At 36.9% G+C, this 21573-nt stretch overlaps 1 protein-coding gene across 10 annotated transcripts in view; it reads right to left on the minus strand.

Moving 5' to 3' along the window:
* Positions 1–21573, minus strand: part of NBEA (neurobeachin) — a 520716-nt gene that overhangs the window by 407841 nt on the left and 91302 nt on the right. For all 10 annotated transcript variants that reach the window (XM_083801108.1, XM_083801105.1, XM_083801107.1 and 7 more), the window contains exons 3-6: positions 18393–18493; positions 18057–18152; positions 13865–13986; positions 2785–2911 (exon numbers count right to left, since the gene is read on the minus strand). In XM_083801108.1, coding sequence (XP_083657234.1) covers positions 2785–2911; positions 13865–13986; positions 18057–18152; positions 18393–18493 — 446 coding nt within the window. The remainder of the gene's footprint in view (positions 1–2784; positions 2912–13864; positions 13987–18056; positions 18153–18392; positions 18494–21573) is intronic.

The raw sequence follows: 21573 nt of genomic DNA on the forward strand, positions 1-21573 counted from the left end.
AAGTGAACCTAATGAGGTTCAACAAGTCTAAGTGCAAGGTGCTGCACCTGGGTTGGGCCAATCCCAGACATGAGCACAGACTGGGAGAAGAACTCATTGAGAGCAGCCCTGTGGAGAGGGACTTTGGAATTCTGGTGTACAAAAGGCTCAATAAGAGCCAACAGTGCATGCTTGCAGCCCAGAAGGCCAACTGCATCCTGGGTTGCATCAACAGAGGCATGACCAGCAGCTGGTGGAGGGAGGGTATTGTCCTCATTTACTCTGTTCTCGTGAGGCCCCTCCTGGAGTGCTGCATCCAGGTCTGGGGCTCCCAGCACAAGAAGGATGTGGAGCTGTTAGAGCAAGTCCAGAGGAGGGCCACAAAGATGATCAGAGGGCTGGAGCACTTCTCCTGTGCAGAAAGGCTGAGAGAGCTGGAGATGTTCAGCCTAAAAAACAGAAGGCTCTGGGGAGACCTCATTGTGGGTTTTCAATACTTAAAGGGGTCTAATAAAAAGGATGGAGAGGGACTTTTTATTCAGGTAGATAATGATAGGACAAGGGAGAATGGTCTTAAACTGAAGACAATAGACTAGACATTAGGTGGATATTCTTCGCTGTAAGGGTAGTGAGGCACTGGAACAGGTTGCCAAGACAAGCTGTGGATACCCCATCCCTGGAGGTGTTCAAGGCCAGGCTGGATGTTTTTAATAGAAAATAATATATGCCATTGTATTGGGTTTACATGGCAAGGGTTTGGTAGTAGGGGACTGCAGGGAACGCCTCTATGAACAGAGCCCAGCAGCTGCCCAATGTCACATTAGAGCCAGCTCCAGCTGGCTCCAAAAGGGACCTGCTGCTGACCAGAGCTGAGCCAGTGAGTGATGCTGGTTGGGCCTCTGGGAGGAGAATTAAGAAAGGGGAAAAAAACTGCTGTGTAACAGCAGCTGGGGAAGAGAAGTGAGAACCAGCCCTGCAGCCCCCCAGGTCAGTGCGGCAGGAGGGCAGGAGGTGCTCCAGGCACACAGCAGCAGTTCCCCTGCGGCCTGTGGAGAGGCCCCTGGTGGAGCAGGCTGTCCCCCTGCAGCCCATGGGTCCCACACGGAGCAGATCTCCACGCTGCAGCCCGTGGAGGAGCCCCCGGTGGAGCAGGTGGATGTGGCCTGGAGGAGGCTGCGGCCCATGGAGAGCCCCCGCAGGAGCAGGCCCCGGGCCGGAGCTGCAGCCCGTGGAGAGGAGCCCACGCAGGAGCAGGGGGTCTGGGGGGAGCTGCCGCCCGTGGGGGACCCGTGCTGGAGCAGTTTGCTCCTGGGGGATGGACCCCATGGTACGGAGCCGTGTGGGAGCAGTTCTTGAAGAGCTGCGGGCAGCCGCTGCAGGCTCAGTTCAAGAAGGACAGCATCCCGTGGGAGGGACCTGATGTGGAGCAGGGGCAGAGAGTGACCGTGAAGGACTGGCGGAGACGAAGCGTCAGGGACTGACCACAGCCCCCATTCCCTCCCTGCTCCCCTGTGCCACTTGGAGGGAGGACGTAGAAGAGGGTGAATGGGGGGAGGCATTTTTAGTTTGCTTTTAGTTTCTCATTATGTTTGTCTGCTAGTGGTAGGCAATAAATTATATTAATCTCCCTGGGCTGAGTCTGTTTTGCATGTGACATTAATTGGTGAGTGATCTCAACCCTACAGCCCTTTCCATCATATTTTCTTCCCCTCTTCCTTTGAGGCAAGGGAGTGAAAGAGTGGCTATGGAGGAGTTCAGCTGTCCAGAAGGGTAAAACCGCCACAGTCATACAAAAACACTTGCAAATATAAAGATTTATTCCAAATACTTTCTAAAATTGGACATGTGACCTAAAGTGTATGAAGCAAGATCTATGAGAAATATAAAACTGTCATGAAAGTTGTATTTGGATATACTTCAGTAGATCAGCTGATATTCATATAATGAGATACACATTTACTAGTATTTCATAATTAACTATCTTAGGTAGAATAGCAAGAGCTAACATTTTCTAAGTTTGGCATGAAGGAAACTACAGTCCTTCTTAGTAAAAAGAATATCTTGCTAAAATATGAAAGACTGCACTGAAATTCAGTATAGGAATCCTAAAGCCATAAAAAAATAATAAAAAAAAATCTTCCCAGCAAAATACATACGGGAATGTTATCAATGACAAACACATAATGATCGCTGTATGGGAAAGTTAATGCTGCATCTAACTAACTGAAATCTTGAAGCCAGAAGAATCATTGTTCTCTTAGGACTACTAGACATACAGTAGAAAGAAACACTAATATGATCTAGAGAAATAACCAAGATTTACTATGAAAAATGAGAAATCCCAAAACATCACCAATATAGAAAAAGTTCAGATCCTTGTTTCTCCCAGCAACAGATAAGGAAATTCTAACACTGCCAGCAAAATTGTTCCAGGCATTGTCACCCATGTTACCAAGTACAGAATGTTCAGAAAAAGAATTACTTCTGTAACATACAGACCTTTTAAAATGAAATACAACCATTTCACAAATACTTAAAATTCTTCAGCATCTGAAGCTAATTAAGCAGTATTTTTAAAAACAAGTTAGCTTTATAGAAATGTAACTTCATAAATTATTATTTTTAAACTGATTCTAGCCTGTAACTGACATAACACTTTGCATGACAGAGAAGCTAATTATAAATAAGAAATTACAGATTTTATCTACAGATGCCATATCACTAAAATGATTTTAGTACTTACTTCCAAAAGCACTTTGTCACATTTTCAATGATATTCTTTACTGTGCATACTATTTTGCTTACCTTGCGTGGCTGAAAATCATACTTCACACAGTGCTGGAAACCTTTGCCTTTTGACTTCAGCGATGTAACTATTAAACAGTTGCCGACAAAATGAGCAGAATACCCAACACCTTTACTAGTGCGGAAACTGAAAAGAAAAGATTATTACAGAAATTAGAAAAATAGGAACTATCATATAATAAAACAAGGTTCAAATGCACTCTAAAGTGCCATGAGAAGAAAAGAAATTGGCTTTTGGAACACTGAATTTAATTTCCTATTCATCCTCTCTCCCCACCCTGTCTTGGTGGGGGGGAGCAATCAGTAGTTTGCTACTAATCTTCACCATGAACTTGATTCCAGGCTATGTTCTAAAAATCAATATTATTTTTTTTTCCTCGGTATCCAGAAATTCAAGATGGCAAATCTCATATTTTCAGGTTTTGCCCTCAATTTTCTAGTCCATCATAATTACAAACATTATATCTGATTTAAGCTGTAAATGCAAATCCATCACAAAAACAAATGCTATGCTTAGATTTTGAAAGATGTCTTGCAGTTTTAAGGAGCTAGGAGAACAACACAATTGGTATGACACGTAAGTTTGGATTCAGAGTAATTACTATGCACAAGAATTATTTCTTTTTCAGGACCGATGATTTAGTTAGGACAATGATCTATGAAGTTGTAGACCTCTGAGTTGTAGATTTATTTTAATTAGATGAAGGATTACAATTTTTAAAAAGTAAGTTTAATAAAGGTTTTCAGTTTTCCTGTGGCAAACATCATAAAGATAGAAAAAGCTGAAAGCTAATACATTTCTTTATGTGTTTTTGAAATTAAAAACATTATAAAGAGATATTCTGGCCTTCTTAAAAGACATTTTGCAAACGTAGTTGGTGGAAATTAATGAATTAAATTAAACACAAGATTTTTAAAATGTTAATTCCACATTTACTGCTATGTCAGCTATGTCACTTATTCCCTTTTGTGTACGATAAAGAGAAGTGTGTTATCATTAATTTATGATTATTAATTTACGATTAATTTACAAGCACGATTTACAAAAATTTTAGCCTAAAAGTCACAAGTTAAGATACAAAAAATAATCAATGGCTGAAATACATTGGTTCTAAATGGTGGATTTCATCCATAAATTTGAAATTCAGTTTTTAAAGTATTAAAAAAAAGAATCATTACAAATATATGAACACTTGCATACACTCATATAGCACAGTAATTAACACTTTCTCATTTCATTAATGCAGTCTGCTTTCAAAATAATTTCATATTATTACAATAATGATGTTTTAAATGGTTTTACTGTTGGAATATTTTCATTAAACACATTTACTTGTTTTTTTGTAGTGCCATTAAGAGGTGAGAATCACATGCAAACAGTTCAAATTTCATCTCACTTAATAGCTGCTGAAACTCTACATCTTTAATCTATCCCACTATACTAATACCATCCCACTATACTAATACCATCCTGATTTCAATATGCAAAAAAATGCATAATTATATACTTAAGTCCATCTTCAGAAACATATAGTTAAATCTGTATGTGTACATTAATGGAAAAAAAAAGATTTTCCTCTTTCTTCACTGTCAAGAATATAGCTGATAAACCAAAACCTTCTGAGAAAAAAACAAAACAAAACAAAACAAAACAAAACAAAGCCTTACAAGATAGGTGGTATGACTAGACCCTGAGGTGGCCAGATCTTAGATGTTTTTTCCAAAGTAATATTTTTAAAGGGGTCAAAAAATGACATTCAAATTCTCAAATTCCAGAAAGCTGCTGTTTTATGTCAATAATTAGAAAACTTATACTAAATGGAAAAAAACAGAGTGATCAGGCTAAAGCAAACAGGAATAAGAACATCTGTAGACATACTCTTCTCCACACCAGCATGTCCTTGTGCAGAGGTCCTTACTTACAGTCTTGATTTAAGTCATCTTTTGAGTTGCAGTGTACTATGCCTCATATCACATGCCTGGTGAACCAATGCAGATGAAGTCAGAGATCAGAGGCAGTCTGGGCTGCAGTGAGCAAACCCTGTTTGAGTCTATGATCTCAAGGAACATGGGCCTGGCAAAGAGCAAAGTCAGGACCCTGAACTTCCAAAGACCAAACTTTGAGCTATTTAAAGACCTAGTGAACAAGATTCCCTGGAATACTGTCCTTAGGGTCAAAAGGAGCTGAACAGATCTGGCAACTCTTTAAGGATGTTTTTCTTAGAGCACAAGAGCTCTCCATCCCCGTGTTTAGGAAATCAAACAGAGAAGGTAAGACACCAGCATGGCTGAGCAAGGACCTGCTGGTCAAACTGAGGTGTTGGAAGGAAATAGGCAGCAGAAGCAGGGATATGTGGCCTGTGAACAGTAAATGGATGCTGTCCGGATGTGCAGGGATTGGATCAGGAAAGCCAAGGCACAAATGAAACTGAGCTTGGCAAGTGATGCAAAGAATAACATGAAGGGGTGCTATACTTACATTGGCCAGAAAAGAAAGGCCAAGGGGAGTGTATTATCTCTCTGATAAACGAGAAGGGAGAACTGGTAGCAACAGACATGGAGAAGGCTGAGGTACCTAATAACTTCTTTGCTCAATCTTCACTGCCAGTCAGCCTTCCCACATTTCTTGAGTCTGTGAACCTCTAGCTGGGGATTGGGTGAGCAAACTCCCGCCCGCTATAAGTAAAGAGCAGGTTCACAACCACCTGATGAAACAGAACAGGTACAAGTCTATGGGGCCTGATGCCATGCATCCCAGGGGAACCAAGGGAACTGGCTGATGGAATTCCCCAGCCCCTCTCCATCATATCTGAAAAGTCCTGGCAGACAGGCGAAGTCCCCAGTGACTGGAAAAAGGGAAACATCACTCTCATTTTTAAAAAGGGTAGAAAGGAGGACACAGGGAACTACATACCGGTGAGCCTTACCTCTCTGCCTGGGAAGATCATGGAAAAGATCCTCCTGGAAGCAATGCCAAGGCATGTGCAAGATAAGGAGGTGATCTGGGACAGCCAGCGTGACTTCACCAAGGGCAAATCATGCCTGACCAATCTGGTGGCCTTCTATGATGGAGTGACTGTATCAGTTGACAAGGAAAGACCGACTGATGTCATCTACCAGGACTTTTGAATGGCCTTTGACATGGTCCCACATGACATAGTGGTCTCCAAATTGTAGATCTGCATCCTGTGCAGCATCAACAGAGGCATGGCCAACAGGTCTAGGGAAGTGATTGTCTCCCTCTACTCTGCCCTCGTGAGGCCCCATTTGGAGTACGGCTTAAGAGAAGCTGAGAGATCTGGTGATGTTCAGCCTGAAGAAGCGAAGGCTCCAGGGAGACCTCATTGAGGACTTTTAATACTTGAAGGCGGCTTATAAAAAAGTGACTTTTTACTTGTGCAGATAATGATAGGAAAAGGGTGAATGTTTTTAAACTAAAAGAGAGGAGATGTAGATTGGAGGTTAGGAGAAAATTCTTCACTCAGAGGGTGGTGAGGCCCTGGAACAGGTTGCCCAGAGAACTTGTAGATGCCCCATCCCTGGCGGTGTTCAAGGCCAGGCTGGATGGGGGATAAGGCCCTTGGCAACCTGATCTAGTGGGTGACATCCCTGCCCATGGCCAGGGGGTTGGAATTAGATGATCTTTAAGGTCCCTTCCAAACCAGGCCAGTCCATGATTCTGTGATCTTTGGTCATCAGTGTGGTTCTGCTGGCCTGGAGCCACGTTTTGGTTTGTTCTTTCCCTTTAGCAGAATGTTAAGGTGCTACTGAAGCTTTATTATCCCAAATTCAGGCTGTGTTTTTTTTCAGCCTTCTATCTGCCTCTGCATGTGATACAGAACTCTTGCTCCCCTCCAGCTGCCACTCTGGAAGGAGCACGCTCCTCTGCCACAGCCCTTTGTATAGGTTTCCAAACAACCCTCCTTGCAAAAAGAAGACACTATTTTAATAAGCCTAAATAAACCTAAGACATAATCTAAGAATGAACAGGAAAAAAAATAATGTGCTGCCCATCACAACTGATTTCAAAAGTGAAGACAATTTATAACACTGCCATTCTCCTTTGTCTACTGAGAATTAGTTTCAACACATATCTACTTCAAGGATTTAGCTTTTACAATGACCCCAGAGGCAGCCATATCCCACAACAAAAAGCATCAGTGAACAGTCTCAGGTGAGAACACTACCCATATGTAGATATAACCTGCATTACCCATCTATACAAATAACCTACAATACCACAGTACTAATTCTATACAATAAAATGAAGGTTAAACACGTAAAAATGCAGCCTTGACAATACAAACAATTGGATATGTTGTGGGCTAGTTTGAGAGTTTGATTTACCTCCTTTGGGCTTCATGGCATTCAAAGAACTTTTCACAGGATAGCTGCATCTCTCACAATGCCAAATTTGTTTCTCAGCAACATATGTTATCTCTATAAGCTAAAATAGTTTTGGCTAACAGAATCAGATTTTCAAGGATAATAAAAAAAATGCACAGATTCATTACATTCTGACATATGGTGTAGTATTATTTGATTAAAAATGTCAAATAAAATGTATTTTTTTTTAAGTTGCCAACAGCCAATAAGTGTAAATGCCGTTATGTTTTTATCTGATGAAATGCCATCATATTTTTATCTGGTAAAACATTAGTAACATTTTGTAAAATGCATGCTACAGCTTTTAACAGAAACTAATAAATATTTTGTTACACATTGACAACAACCTGAAAAAAAAGCAAAAAGGGGGGTGGTGGCTTTTGAAGAAATGTCTACACCTTTGAACTTTTTCCCTTTTAACCCCCAGTTATTGGACTGATTTTGTCACCACTGTGGTCAAACTGGACTGTTCCTGAAATTTTAAATACTGAAATGTCCTTGGTTGTGTAACTTCCTGGAGCTCAGCATTTGAAGACAAGAAAGCACTGAAATAATGAAGTAATAGCTCATTTCTGAGCAGGACAGCTCTCTCCATCTTGGAATAGTATGATTTTCTAAACATGAAGGCTTGCCAATACCAATCAAGATTTCACTTTTTTTTTTTTCCCTACATTAATTAGCATTCTAATATAACCATAGTTGAGAAACTGAGAACACAAATTTGTTCTCTGTTTACCTCAATATTATAATATACAGATTATGTTAATTTTCACATTTTCTTTCTTGCCAAAAGTAAAGTAGGCTAGGACTGTTCTCTAGGACAGTACATGTAAATTGCCTTACCTATTACCTACATACGTAGAATTTGCCACATACAAAAAGGAAATGCACAGAGACAAGAACAATACTGTCAACCCCCATGTGGTTTCATGAGCATTAAACTACTTCCCATAGCTGCTGGTATAAGATTTTACTACAGATAGTTCATAAAAACAGTTATCAGCTTAATTTAATCTCTTCTCTCAAAGCAGCTACTGGATGCTGTTACACTTCAATAGCAGGTAAGCATTCTTCCATCCACTGGTGAAATGGTTTAATGAGTCCAGTTTCTTTAGCGTAGGATTTTATAAGCAATTTAAGATAGGAGCATTTGAGATAATATATTCTCAGTCTCAGTATCCTAATTAATTCTTGCCTGAAGGAAAAAATGGCTTCTTTTCTACTAATTCTGGAGTTCCACTATATGCTTTTGCAACTGTTTAACATTATCTCTATTATTATTAGCACCAGAGATGGAATGAAAAATCTGGAAGGCTTTCTTTGGTACTTATTGTCCCTACATCTTTAAAAACAGAATTTAGAAAATTGTTTCAGAAACTTTAGTTTTTCTTCCATTACATGGTTGTGGAAGCACTTGAATTTTTTTAAGGACAAAACCCTAAAATTATGACAATCTAGCCTAAGTTTCACCCTCTAATTTCTTTACAGACCATAATACATATATTGAAATAGAGCATCTCAAAATAGAATAAAAAAATGAAAAAAAACTTAATATCTGTGCTGAGGCTGTCTAACTCCTGAATTTACTTGGATGTGATGTCACCCTAACTCTGTTTTTAGCAGAAACAAATATAGAGACTTAGAGTGTTGAGACTTCCCAAATGGGTGCTTAAAGATAGCCCTAAATTTTCACAGTTTATATGCCACTTTTAAGAGAACAACTCCAATGATTTATTGAACCGTGATTAATATTATAGTGTGTATTATTATAATTGTAATAGTTATAGTGACCATAGGACTGTGTCTAAAAATCTGATTTTTTCCCCACTGTTTACCCACCAGATCTCATATTAAACAATCCATCATCATGAGATTTTTGCTTAAATTCTGAAAACAGAAGTCAAGATCATCCTTAATTTCATTCCCCCTCCCCCTTTTTTTTTTCTTGGAAAGTTTCATTATTAAACGTGTATTCCAGAGCACAGTTCACCCCAGAGTGTTCTTTGAATTCTACCCAATTTTAACATGGTCTCCTAAAAGAAGCAGCGATTTTCAACTATAAATGGCACTCCAGCAATGCTTTTGCCAAGATTTCAGGAAGCAACCACATCACCTTCACTCTTTTCTCTGTTTGTTCCTTGAAAATGTTACATTAGTTCTTTCAGTCAGAACAGTGAAAAGGCAGTTTATGGTCAGTTGGTTACCTACAATAACTCCGAAGATCGTTCTGTAATTACAACTTTCTAATACATAACAACTGATTCTGTAAGCACGGCACCCATTATTCACTGCTAGGTATATGACCTCCAATTGCTTGTATTAAAATTTGTGCTATTTAATTCTGTTCACCTTACCTTTTGAACCTGACTGCTTTTTAACAAAGTCTGTTCTTTATTTCTATTTAGCACCCATACAAATGTCAAAGAATTTCCTTTCAGTATTGTTACCATTCATTTTGTAATTGGTAAGTTACAATAACTGCTTTAATACACAAGCATTAAAACTCTCACTTAGCAGCTGCTCAACACCATCCTAAGAAACAAATATATATATATATATATATATATAACAAATTGGCTCACAGTTCTTGAAGCAGCATCTAGTGTTCATCTAATTACAAAACAATAGTTTTCCCTCACATCTGGCAAATGTGAAAGGACTCCTTTACCTCCCTTCTCCATTTCTAAGCATAAGGTTTCACATTATAGTCAAGTTCATATAACAGCTCTCTCCCACCAGAAAGGTCTCTGGACAATTCTTTCTGCACTCACTTAGCACCTGGATCATACCTAAGGTGACTTGAAGTAGTCAGCATGGATTTACAAATTGGAAATCATCCTTGAGCAAACAGATAACTTTCTATGATGAGACGACTGGCTTGGTGGATGAAGCTGTGGATGTTGTTTATCCTGATTTTTTGTAAAGATTTTTCAACACCCTAACATAGTGAATATAGCAGATGAAAAATGATCTACATAAGTAGACTGAGGCAGTCTGAAAAGTGGCTGAAATGCTGGGCTAAAAGTGATAGTGGCTAGAGTCCAGCTGGAGGACAGTTACTATCAGAGTACCCCAGGGGTCAATACTGGGTCCAATCTTGTTCAGCTTCATTAACCTGAATGGTGGGGTAGAGTGCATCCTCACCAAGTGTAGAGATGATACAAAACTGTGAAGAGTGGTTGATACACCATGGAAGTGTACAGCCATTCAGAGGGACCTTGTCAGGCTGGAGTAATGGGCCAAATATCTCATAAAGATCAACAAAAGAACGTGCAAAGTACTACTCCTGGAGAGGAAACACCTCAAGCAGCAATAGATGCTGGGGACCAAGCAGAAATTAGCCTTGTAGAAAGGGGCCTGGTGGTCCAGGTGGACAGTAAGCCGATCACGAGCCCATATGGCTCCCTTGTGGAAAAAGGCAAATGGCATCCCAGGCCACATTAGGAAGAGCATGGCCAACAGGTAAAGGAAGGTGGTCCTTCTCTCTTCAACACTGCTGAGGCCACACCTGGAGTACTGTGTCCAGTTCTGTGATCCCCAGTACAAGAAAGACGTGGACATACCAGAGAGAGTCCAGCAAAGGACCACAAAGATTACTGAATAATCAAAGTCTCTACCTTGAGGAGAGGCTGAAAGAACTATTATGTCTTGGAGAAAGGACTATTAAGTCTTGGAGAAGAGAATTCAAAGGGGGCAGGAGGATCTTATCCACATGTATAAATACCTGAAGGGTGGGGACTAAAGACAACGGAACCAGAGACGACTTCTTAATGGTATCCAGTAACAGGATGTGAGGCAACAGGCACAAATTGAAATACAGGAAATTCCATTTAAATAAAAGTAAAAAAATTTCTACTTTGAGGTAAAACACTGGAATGGGTTGCCTGGAGAGGTTATGATGTCTCCTCTACTCAAAATCTGACTGGACAAGGTCCTGAGGAACCTACTGTAGCTGACCCTGTTTTCAGCACCTCTGTTTCAAAATCACAGTCTTTGAAGTTGTTCATGCAAGTACATTACTGTTTTTGTTGTTGTTGTTTTGGTTTGGCTTGTTTTTGTTTTGTTTTGTTTTTTAAAAAGTCAAGATTCTTTAAAACACAGATGACTTTAAAGAAGAAACTATGAAGAGGTAATTTGTATGATACATTTTACACTTAGTTAAACAGAAGAAGATGTTACACGATCAAAAAGCATATTCAAAACCGAACAAATCATTGCTTTGGTTTCTTGTTGTTATTGCCTCTCCATTACTCAACCTCTCATGGCAAAATATACAATCTACCTAAAGAAGCTTAGGTGGTAATTCAATTTGAATACTTTTCCTTTTCTTCATTATTAATTATGACTCAATTTAAGCCACTATATAAAACAACAAGTATTTGCATCATTCCCTAATTTCCTCCTGAGGCTGGCATATTCAGGTTCTCTTACTAGATATAGTCATATTACATTCAGTCTCAGTTTTGGTATATGATTTATGTAAGACTGATTCTTTTCAGTGTCTCATATGAAGCACTTGCAAAGCGTCAACTTGTTAGTCATAGAAGTTTCATGTCTTATGCTTGATAATTTCATTTTATGCTTGATAATCCCATAATAAGAGGTAACAAAAGAAAGTGAGACACTGAACTGCAATTAGTGTGTGCGTGCACACATGTGACACAGAGAGATAACAATTCATTCATTTAGCATAGATATGCCCAAAGGTTACTTAAAAAGTGTGCACATGTAGCAAAATATGTATGTTTATTAAAGATGTTATCTTTTAAGTGCTACAACAAGAGAGTTCAAACTCCACATATTGTGGCTATACTTTCTCCTCAAGTTTCACAACTGCAGTAAGAAAATATAGACTATATTTTGATATGTTCTGGGTTATTTTACTGAAAACAAGAAAAAGTACACATCACACATAAAGAAAAATCAACTAAAAGAAAAAAAAAGTTTTCTTACCCTGCTAGACTTTTTATTCTAATAAATGTAATAAATAGAGATTATATTAAGTTACTTATCATAGTTGTCATACCACCAATGGACATTTTTAAAGAAAACATGGAAATGTTATGGTTGTAGCTAATAAGAAGTATATTAATAAAAATACTATTTGGAGTGTAATTTTAAGGTGAAACCCAGAACACTCTTTTGAAGAAAGAAATTCAGATGTTCTTTGAGAACGCAAAGTGCAGCTTTGTGGGGTTCATTTACTGCTATGTTAAAAAAAAAAAAAAACACAACTAAAATCAAAGAAAAATGTTTATTAAAGAGGGATTTCTGAGTACACATGGCAATTAGAGTACACATGGCAATTATTCTAACATATGTCGCTTCTCAGTAGCAAAGTGAATACAGGCTATGGTTTTGGAGAAAAAGTCTATATCAATATATTTTAAAATGGAACCAGAACTAAGCTTCCTCTGACACAGAGAATATTAAGTATACATAAATATTCAAGAAATCTCAACATATGTAGGATTTAAAACTATTTCAGTGGAAAAAAAAACAAACCAGCATGCTCAAAAATATTAGAATTGAATAAGAATTGTAATAACATCATAATAAACCACTGAACTACCTCACAGAAAAACAAAATCAAATGTCTGATGTTATTCAAACCTAATGCTATTGCTGCTAGTGCATTATATTGGAATCAAAGGGGATCATTGGATCATTTATCATTCACATTAAAGGTCTTTCTACATCACTAACCCTAACAAAAATAGCATACATCATAGGCTATGCAGTTTCACATTGTGCTTTTTCTCCTCTGACATAGTAAAATAATCTCAAACCAATTACGTGACTTAAAACTGCCAATTCTAAAACATAAATTGTGACTGAGAAACAAAAGATCACCTTAAATTCCTGTATGCATGTTCAGTTCTATAACTACATTTGTGTTTGCCATTGGCAAGCTGAGAAAATAAAAAGAAAAACCCTTAATTCTCACAAAAATAGCTATAGCCAACAGCTTGAAAAAAAAATAATCTCCATAGTAAAATACCTGTAACACTTGGTAGAAAACAGGCACATGAAGAAGCATTATCCCGGATAGAAGCACAGAGAAAAGTTTTTTTTGGTTGGTTGGTTTTCTCCAGAATAACCCTGAATTATTTTTTATATGATACTCATTCTGAAGAAAATATAAATGATTTTGGTTTTCCTGCTGAATAAACTATAAGATTTTTATGTACTGATAGTACAAGAAAAAACTTTCTGAGACTACATACACTGGTCCTCTCTTCCACAGAAAACAAAAAAGTTGTGCTCTTTAGACTACCTGTAATGACCATAAAGGGAGAAACATTATTTTTGATTACTTGTCTTCTTGTGCTACTCTTATATTCCCAAATAAACTAAATTTGATAAATCCTGCTTGTGTCCAATTGTCATCTACAACTTATATACACAATTTTAAGAATATGACAAAAGGTATGCATACTAAATACATAAAGAGTGAAGTAGTACTGAAGAAAATACCAGCATGTTCTGACAGAAGACAATGTTTTGCATCTGTGATTTTATAAATTGCAAAGAAAAAAGCACTGATGATAACATAAGTTTACATACAGTAGGCAACCAATACAATCTGCAGATATTTTGGAGGGAAAAAGCATGTAAGAAACAAAAATTTAAAAAATAAATGGTTATTAGAAAGCCAAAAGAAACTATAACTACAAGGTTATAAGCTACTTACCAGTAGAGATAGGGTTTATCCTTATCCACGTTGATATTGTTTAGTGGGTCCATACGAAACCAGGTGTTAAGAGTAAACCCATTTTGATAAGGCCACTTAGCAATAGGAGGCAATGCAATTGCCTAAAAAAAAAATAAAAAATAAAAATAATAAAGGAAACAGCAATTAAAAAAATATTTTTGAAAAGTACTGTCAAAGATAATGTCTTTCTGAATTTCTACTATAAATCTGCAGATTTTGTCTAACACTCAAATATCAAAAAAGATTTAAAAACTTTAAATAGTGTTTTTGAATAAATGCATTAGTTTCCATTTATTTTAAAATACTATAATTTTTAACTATTCAAATTTACTGATAGAGGACATGAAATTAAATTTGTGAATGGGCAATAGTAACAGGAAAAAAAGAGGAAAATTACTTATGCATAAATTAAAATATAATTTTGGCACTTGGTAAGTATTAATTTAATCTAGAAATCTAAATGTTAAGATCAAATTAATCTCAAAATGCAGTAAAACAGAGATTCACTATTAAAACTACAGTATAAAAAAAGGTTGTTCTCTGAAATCTTAGAGCACTATGACTTTTCTTTTCCTAAAAACACTTAGTAAGGTAAGAAACAAAATCTTACCTCCATTCATAGTTAAATAAATTATTAATAAGGCATGACCAAGAAGAAGTTGTTTTTTTTTTTTCTAAGCTTTATTTCTCTGGGCTGAGAGACTGACAAAGAGGTTTCCACAAACTCTTTTCTTTATACCTGAGCACTGCCCTGAATCATTTAACTTTGAAGGCAGACTTTCTTTAAGGAGGAAATTGGACAAGATGAACTTATGAGGTCATTTAAAATATTTTTTCTATGATAGCAGTAAAAGAAAAATATTTTTCACTGAGTATGATAACTATACACAAAGTAAAGTCATTTTCAATTTTTAAGTTACGATACTTGGTTAGATCAGATGACCTCCAGAGGTCCAACGTCAACCATTCTGTGATTCTGTTCAATACTTTCTAGCCCTTCAATCACAGTTAGAAATACTTGTATATAATAATACATATATAATACATATATAATATATAATATTATAATATAATATATAATACAGGAGCGTTAGTATCTGTATCAGCACAGTATCTATGCTGATTCCATGCAGAATACTACTACCAGCAACAAATTCCTTTATTCTTTAAATTCAGAATGGGCACAAATCTATTGACGATAGAGACAAAAGATTCTAAGACTCACACTAAGATTCTACACCATATAGTAAAATACATCTAAAAAGTGCAAGACAATTGCTGAAGGAGTTTTAAGAACAGAGAAATGGGTAATTAAGAATGATAGGGAACTCACAGTAATTTTTTAAAATTTGATACAGCAATATGCTCAGCTTATGCTAGCATTTGACTAGACAAAAGAAATAATATTGATTATGCTACTATCCTGCTACTGTTTGCTCAGTACAAAACATTTCAAGGAAATCCTCTGGGATACAACTCTTGTCTCCTGTGAGAGAATTCCCTGCATGAGACAGGGGAAAAGGTGTTTGATGACAAACAGAAATAACACCTGGGAATGGTACCACCGTCATAGGGTGTCCTCCTAATGGAGTGGCTAATGTTGTGCTACTGGGATAGACTGGCAGAGATGTAACACAGTTCTGGGAAGAGACCTTTAGTTGCAATAATAATACAGCTCTCGCCAGCAGTTCAGTATTGGTGCAGCAGACTTTTAAGCCCTTTCATATTACCACTGAAGTCTTGGTTACGTGTGGAGAATGCACCCAACTTTAAAGATATTCATCACACCAGATAAACATGATGCTATTTCTCTCTGTTGATACTGTTGTCACCAATGTGCATCACAACTGAAAATCTCAACTCAGAGCTTGTAAACTAAGTCCTTTTCTCTAATAAATTGTTTTGTTTCTGGGATCATTTTATAAATCATTTCCCCCAGTCCACTTCAGAGAATGACTCCTCTCTAGAATTTCATGGTATAATACAACATGGACTGCTCAAGAAACATAAATTTGAAACTTGTATTTCTTGATTTACAGGTGCACAGTCAATGATGAGTGGTATATGAAACGAGATCCAGACCAAGAAAAGAGGAATGCCTACTGTGCATTTCAATCAAGAAACTTTATGCCACTGTACAATTGTCAGTACTGAAAACTGAATTTTCAATATGACTTCCAATAACTGATGAAAACTGATGCACCTCCTTAGGTGGGGATGAAAATTTGAAATTCTTGCCCTGAAAAGTTTATATATATATATATATATATATATATATAACAAAAAATTAAATTTAAGATAGACATTTAATCTGGATTTGCCACCGAAGCCCAGAAATGTCACAGCAGTGTATGTCATAATAGAAATTCATATTTTACAACAGCTATACTTTTGGAGCAGGAGAGGTTAACTGTGGTTTTAACATTGCAGTACCAAATGAAATTCTCTCTTTCAAAACTCAGCTATTAACTCTTCACACAATCCACCCTATGCAATTCTGTTTGAGCAGCTGAATATCAAACAAGATAAGGGAAGTAATATAGCCAAAAAATAACCCAGGTGTAAAACAGTTATTTTCAGGCAGTTTATTTCCCTGATGAAATCTGCCACACCAACAGCTGTATTGACAGAGAAGAGGTGGTGGTTTAAGCTTGAAGAAAAATATCAGTGCTATTGCTAGATGTTGCACCTGGGTTGGGGCAATCCCAGACAGGAGTACAGACTGGGCGGAGAACTCATTGAGAGCAGCCCTATGGAGAAGGACTTGGGGGTTCTGGTGGACAAAAAGCTTGACATGAGCCAGCAGTGCACGCTTGCACCCCAGGAGGCCAACTGCATCCTGGGCTGCATCAACAGAGGGGTGGGCAGCAGGTAAAGGGAGGGGATTGTGTCCCTCTGCTCTGCCTTTGTGAGGCCCCATCTGGAGTGCTGTGTCCAGATCTGGGGTCCCCAGCACAAGAAGAATGTGGATATGTTAAAGTGGGTCCAGAGGAGGGCTACGAAGTTGATCAGAGGCCTGGAGCACCTCTCCTATGAATAAAGGCTGAAGAGAGCTTGGGTTGTTCAGGCTGAAGAAGAGAAGGCTCTGGGGAGACCTCTTTGCAGCTTTTCAATACTTTAAGGAGTCATGAAAAAGATGAAGAACAACTTTTTGCTCAGTCAGATAATGACAGGACAAGGGCAAATGGTTTTAAACTAAAAGAGGGGAGATGTAGATGAGATGTTAGGAGGAAAATCTTCACTCAGAGGTTGATAAGGCACTGGGATGGGTTGCCCAGAGAAGCTGTGGATGCCCCATCCCTGGAGGTGTTCAAGTCCAGGTTGGATGAGACCCTTGGCAACCTCATCTAGTGGGTGGCATCCCAGACAGGGGGTTTGGAACTAGATGATCTTTAATGTCCCTTCCAACCCAAGCTGTTCTATGATTCTACGAAAAGTTTCCAAGTCCTACCATGAGCTTATACCATGACACACCAGAACGTACTCAAATTTGGATTTCTCTCTTTTTTTTTTAACATTTATATTTACTGCCTTAATAAACATATTATTAAATCTGTACACAATATTTGGATTTATGTGCAGGTTTTCTGAAACTGGATTTATGTGCAGGTTTTCATGCACTAAAGAGAGAAAATCCATTTGATTTTCCTTTTTAAGAGTTTTGTTGTAATAAGTTATATCAAAAAGTAAAGCCAGAAGTAGACTACATTTAAATCACTGCCTTGAGGGAAAAGAATCAGCTGGAGGAGTTCAGACAAGTAGAGAAAAAAAAAAAAAAAAGAATTTCTGACTAAATTGTCACTTTAAAATGTCACTGTGATGATATGCATAAGCATATCACTACATTTTCCTCAAGCCCCGGCTTTATGTAATATACTATCAATTACATTATTCAAATCAAATAGTATTATTCTTTGGAATTTTAAGTTTTCACTGTAATGGTAATTTCTGCAGTTAAAAAACTTCTATTTGACATTCTTATCCTCTCAAGTTTAACTTCTCAACACTACAACTACTTTGCAAACCTATGGAAGGCAAGGTCTGTGATACTCAGGACTGTAATTCCCCTTGTGTTTCCCTTGCAAGAAATTCCAAATTCAAACTAAAAGAAATGCAAGCAAGGAGCAATCTATTTGTTCCTCAAATTGTACTATTTTGGTTGAAAACTTACTGCAGCACTACAGCCTGGGAAGTTGAAAAAGGTATCAGGCCCATGTCTCTGTGGCATCTGATTAAGGACTGATAATAGCTTAACCGCATGTCTTGGCTGTGAAAACAAGAAAATTGCAGAGAAGTCAATATTTTTGTACTCTCTAAGCTATAATGGAAACTGGACGGATTTCAAACACAGCAAATTAACTCTGTAGTAGTTAGCTAAAGTACTTCATAAACATATGTTCAATCAACATAAAAAAAATATTCAAGCTTATATGTCCCAGAAGACAATTTATGTTAACTTCAGGCTCTAATGGAATGACACTTAATGCTTTATCTGATCACAGCTTACCCAGATTCCATTTTCGCCTCGAAGCATGCTGAACAAAAGCTTCAACTCTTTGACAGTGATGCTGTAGCTGGCAAGAACCCCCAACATATCAACTAGAAGATCTTCAAAGGAAAATAAAGTTATTCTGAACTCTGAATTTCATTGTTTTGACAAAAAAAAAAAAAAAAAGCTGCAAACATTAATACCTTTAAACATAAGTGTATTCACAAATTCTAAAAGTCAAACTTAGTGGCCTTAAATATTTTACAAAGGATTTCATACTCTCAATGTTTTAACAATTTTAAAAACAAATGCACATTTGCAGTTTTAGATGTTATATCACACTTTGAACGAAGTATCTATTAAATATATGAAAAAATAATTCTTTCTCCTTTATAATATTCATTATGAACTTATTGCTTGCTTCTTTCTCTTACATAATATGGGATAAGGATTTCTTCATTCCTCTGTAGATAGTATTTTTCAAGCATTTCAGAACTAAAAGGTGCTTGACATTATTCTTTAACTTAAGTACTTCATACTGAGAATTTGCATGGTTCCCACAGTTTTGCTAGTGATACTTCCAACTTTTACCAGAATAAGCCAGAAAATAAACAAAAAAAACACAACCAACCAACCAAAACAATCGTAGTGAGAAATAAAGACCACAGTAAAAAGAATTCATCAAAACTTTTAAAGTTTATGTAATACAGATTTCATTAAAACATTGCGAAATCCATATATTTTTAAAGTAATAGCATTACATAGCTTGCCTATCAGAGAACATCAGGTTTAAAATTACTGCTAGTTGTTGGATTTTATCGTAAAACACAGAATTTCATTTTAAGAATCTGTTAGTTTAGGGGATGCTGGACTTTGCTTTACACTCTGCATTTTCTTCTGGAACGAACAGCACTACTAACAATTACTACTGCCTTTAGCAGAAGGAAAAAACAAGTTGCATATCTTAGCAGATGTTGCACAAGAAATTTAATTCAGAGATCAAACTGTGGAGTACAGATTTTTCAAAACAAAACAGCCGTGACTGAACAGAATCAGCATTAACAATGTTTTTGAATTTCTTCAGCACTCAACAATCACAAAATTCTCCCCAAAAGCTTTTCAGAAGACATGATTGAGCTTGTATGTTCTTTGCAGGTCTACATGTTCTCTTTGTTCACCAGTGAAAGGGTGACTCTTAGAGGTGCTGACAGAAAGTAGTGTTAAAAATATCAATCCTTTAGATGTTTTGTTTTTAAGAAATTTTCTCTGCAAATCTATAATTCTCTGCAAAAATACATATTTGTGTAAAACCATCAATATCTATTAACTGGTTCCACTATGAAAGCAACCTCTGGTCCTACAAAACAGCCACGTGTAAAGACCAAAATAACATTTAATTTGCAGGAGACATACTAAGCTGTTCAGTGTGTGAAACTGCATGTCAGGAAAAGCAAAAGCAAAACATCATGACTTGCAGTCATTTTCACCAAAAGATCTAACTACGTCCATAATGTTGAAGTAAAACCATATATTTTCCTTTCTCTAAATAGTTTACTTGAGAGTTTAATTAATATTCCTTTTAAAATTAGTGGTAGATTGTATTTGTAACAGAATTTCTTACAGGAAAGCAAAATAAAGTGAAGAATACAAAAACTCTTATATTATGTGATGGTGAATTCTATGATCCAGCTCATCCTCTAGTACCTGCAACCATTTGTCCCTTTCACTGTCCAGGGACGTTGCAGCATGCAATGTGAAGCTGGCAGTGATTACACATATTGCACATGATCAGAAACCAAGAACAATAACACACTGAAAACTCAAAAAGGGAAATCAGCATGAGTGAATATCAACCTTCCGCTGAGAATTTCCCAATTTTTATTTTGTAGCCTTAGGTTGTGTTTTAAATCAAGCTACTTCATGTAAACATGAAATACATGTCTATAAGCAATGAATAAAAAGTTGGTAGAGAAAAATAAATATAAATTCCCTATCATTGTATTGCTGGATTAAACAAAGACCACAAAGATTGAACTCCAGTGAGGTAACAAACGAAGATAAAGAAAACAACATCTGTGAAAGTCAATATAATTATGCAACTTAAAAATATTGCTTTTAACACATTTAAAAAAACATTGTCTCTTTTTTCAATATAACAACAAGAACAAAAAAGTACTATTATTACATAACTTTATTCATATGTATTAGAATCTAATGTAAGAGTCAGTCTACCTCTGGTTTATAATCATAATTGTCCACTCATCTGTAAAGGAGCAAAGACTGCAAACATACTATAATTGTTTGTTGTTGTTGTTGTTTTTAATGTTTTCTTCATTTTCTGTAATATTAAATATGATCACATATATAACTGGTATCTATGATCTCATTTCAGAAATGAGAAAGGCCAGAAGGAGAAAGCAGGCACAGTTTCTCATTTTTAAAGCATTTCAAATATGCACTGAATGGAACAGATTTCTGTTAATGGCACTTTCTGAATACTTTCATGCTAAGCAGTTTATACATGCTCTATAAATTCACCAGAAGGCTTGAAGAAATGCTTAATTCAGTCATTTCATATGAAAATACAATGGTAAAAGAGCCTGCCTGTCTCTCAAGTAAACTAAGCATATATCAAAGTGAATGGTATGTCATTAACTTTAGAAGACATATTAAACAGCTTTGGAAACACAACTTCAGAAAAACTACCTCATGCCTCCTGAAATGTTTAATAACTGCCAGCCATGAAATTGTGAATTTTAACTCTGTTTGTGAAGTAGATCAATTGCTATGGGCTGGCAACAGAGAACATGAGAATTTTGAAGCTTTTCTTATGGATCCAGTTGGAAGAGAAATGCTTGTTAACAGTCTGTTAATGGCAGAACAGTCCAAAACTAATATTTTTGCTTAGAAATTAGGAACTGTTTCAACACTTAAGAATTCGATTCCAGAAATTTCAGAACAATTACCTACAGCATCACAACAGAACTGCAGCAAATAAAATGGGGCTCAGGGGGGACACATGCATTCAGTATGGGTTAGGGTTACATTCACCGTTCAGACTGCTCTGAAGTTACTAGAGATGTGTTATCTCAAGGAATCTCACTGAGCAGATCTGCATCACTTCTCATCAAAGAGAATTAAATGAAGGAACAGTAAAAACTGAATCCCTCATGGAAAATCTTGTGCAGCTGTTAATAAA

The sequence above is a fragment of the Anser anser genome (genome assembly GCF_964211835.1).
Source record: "Anser anser genome assembly, chromosome: 1".
NCBI classification, from domain to species: Eukaryota; Metazoa; Chordata; class Aves; order Anseriformes; family Anatidae; genus Anser; species Anser anser.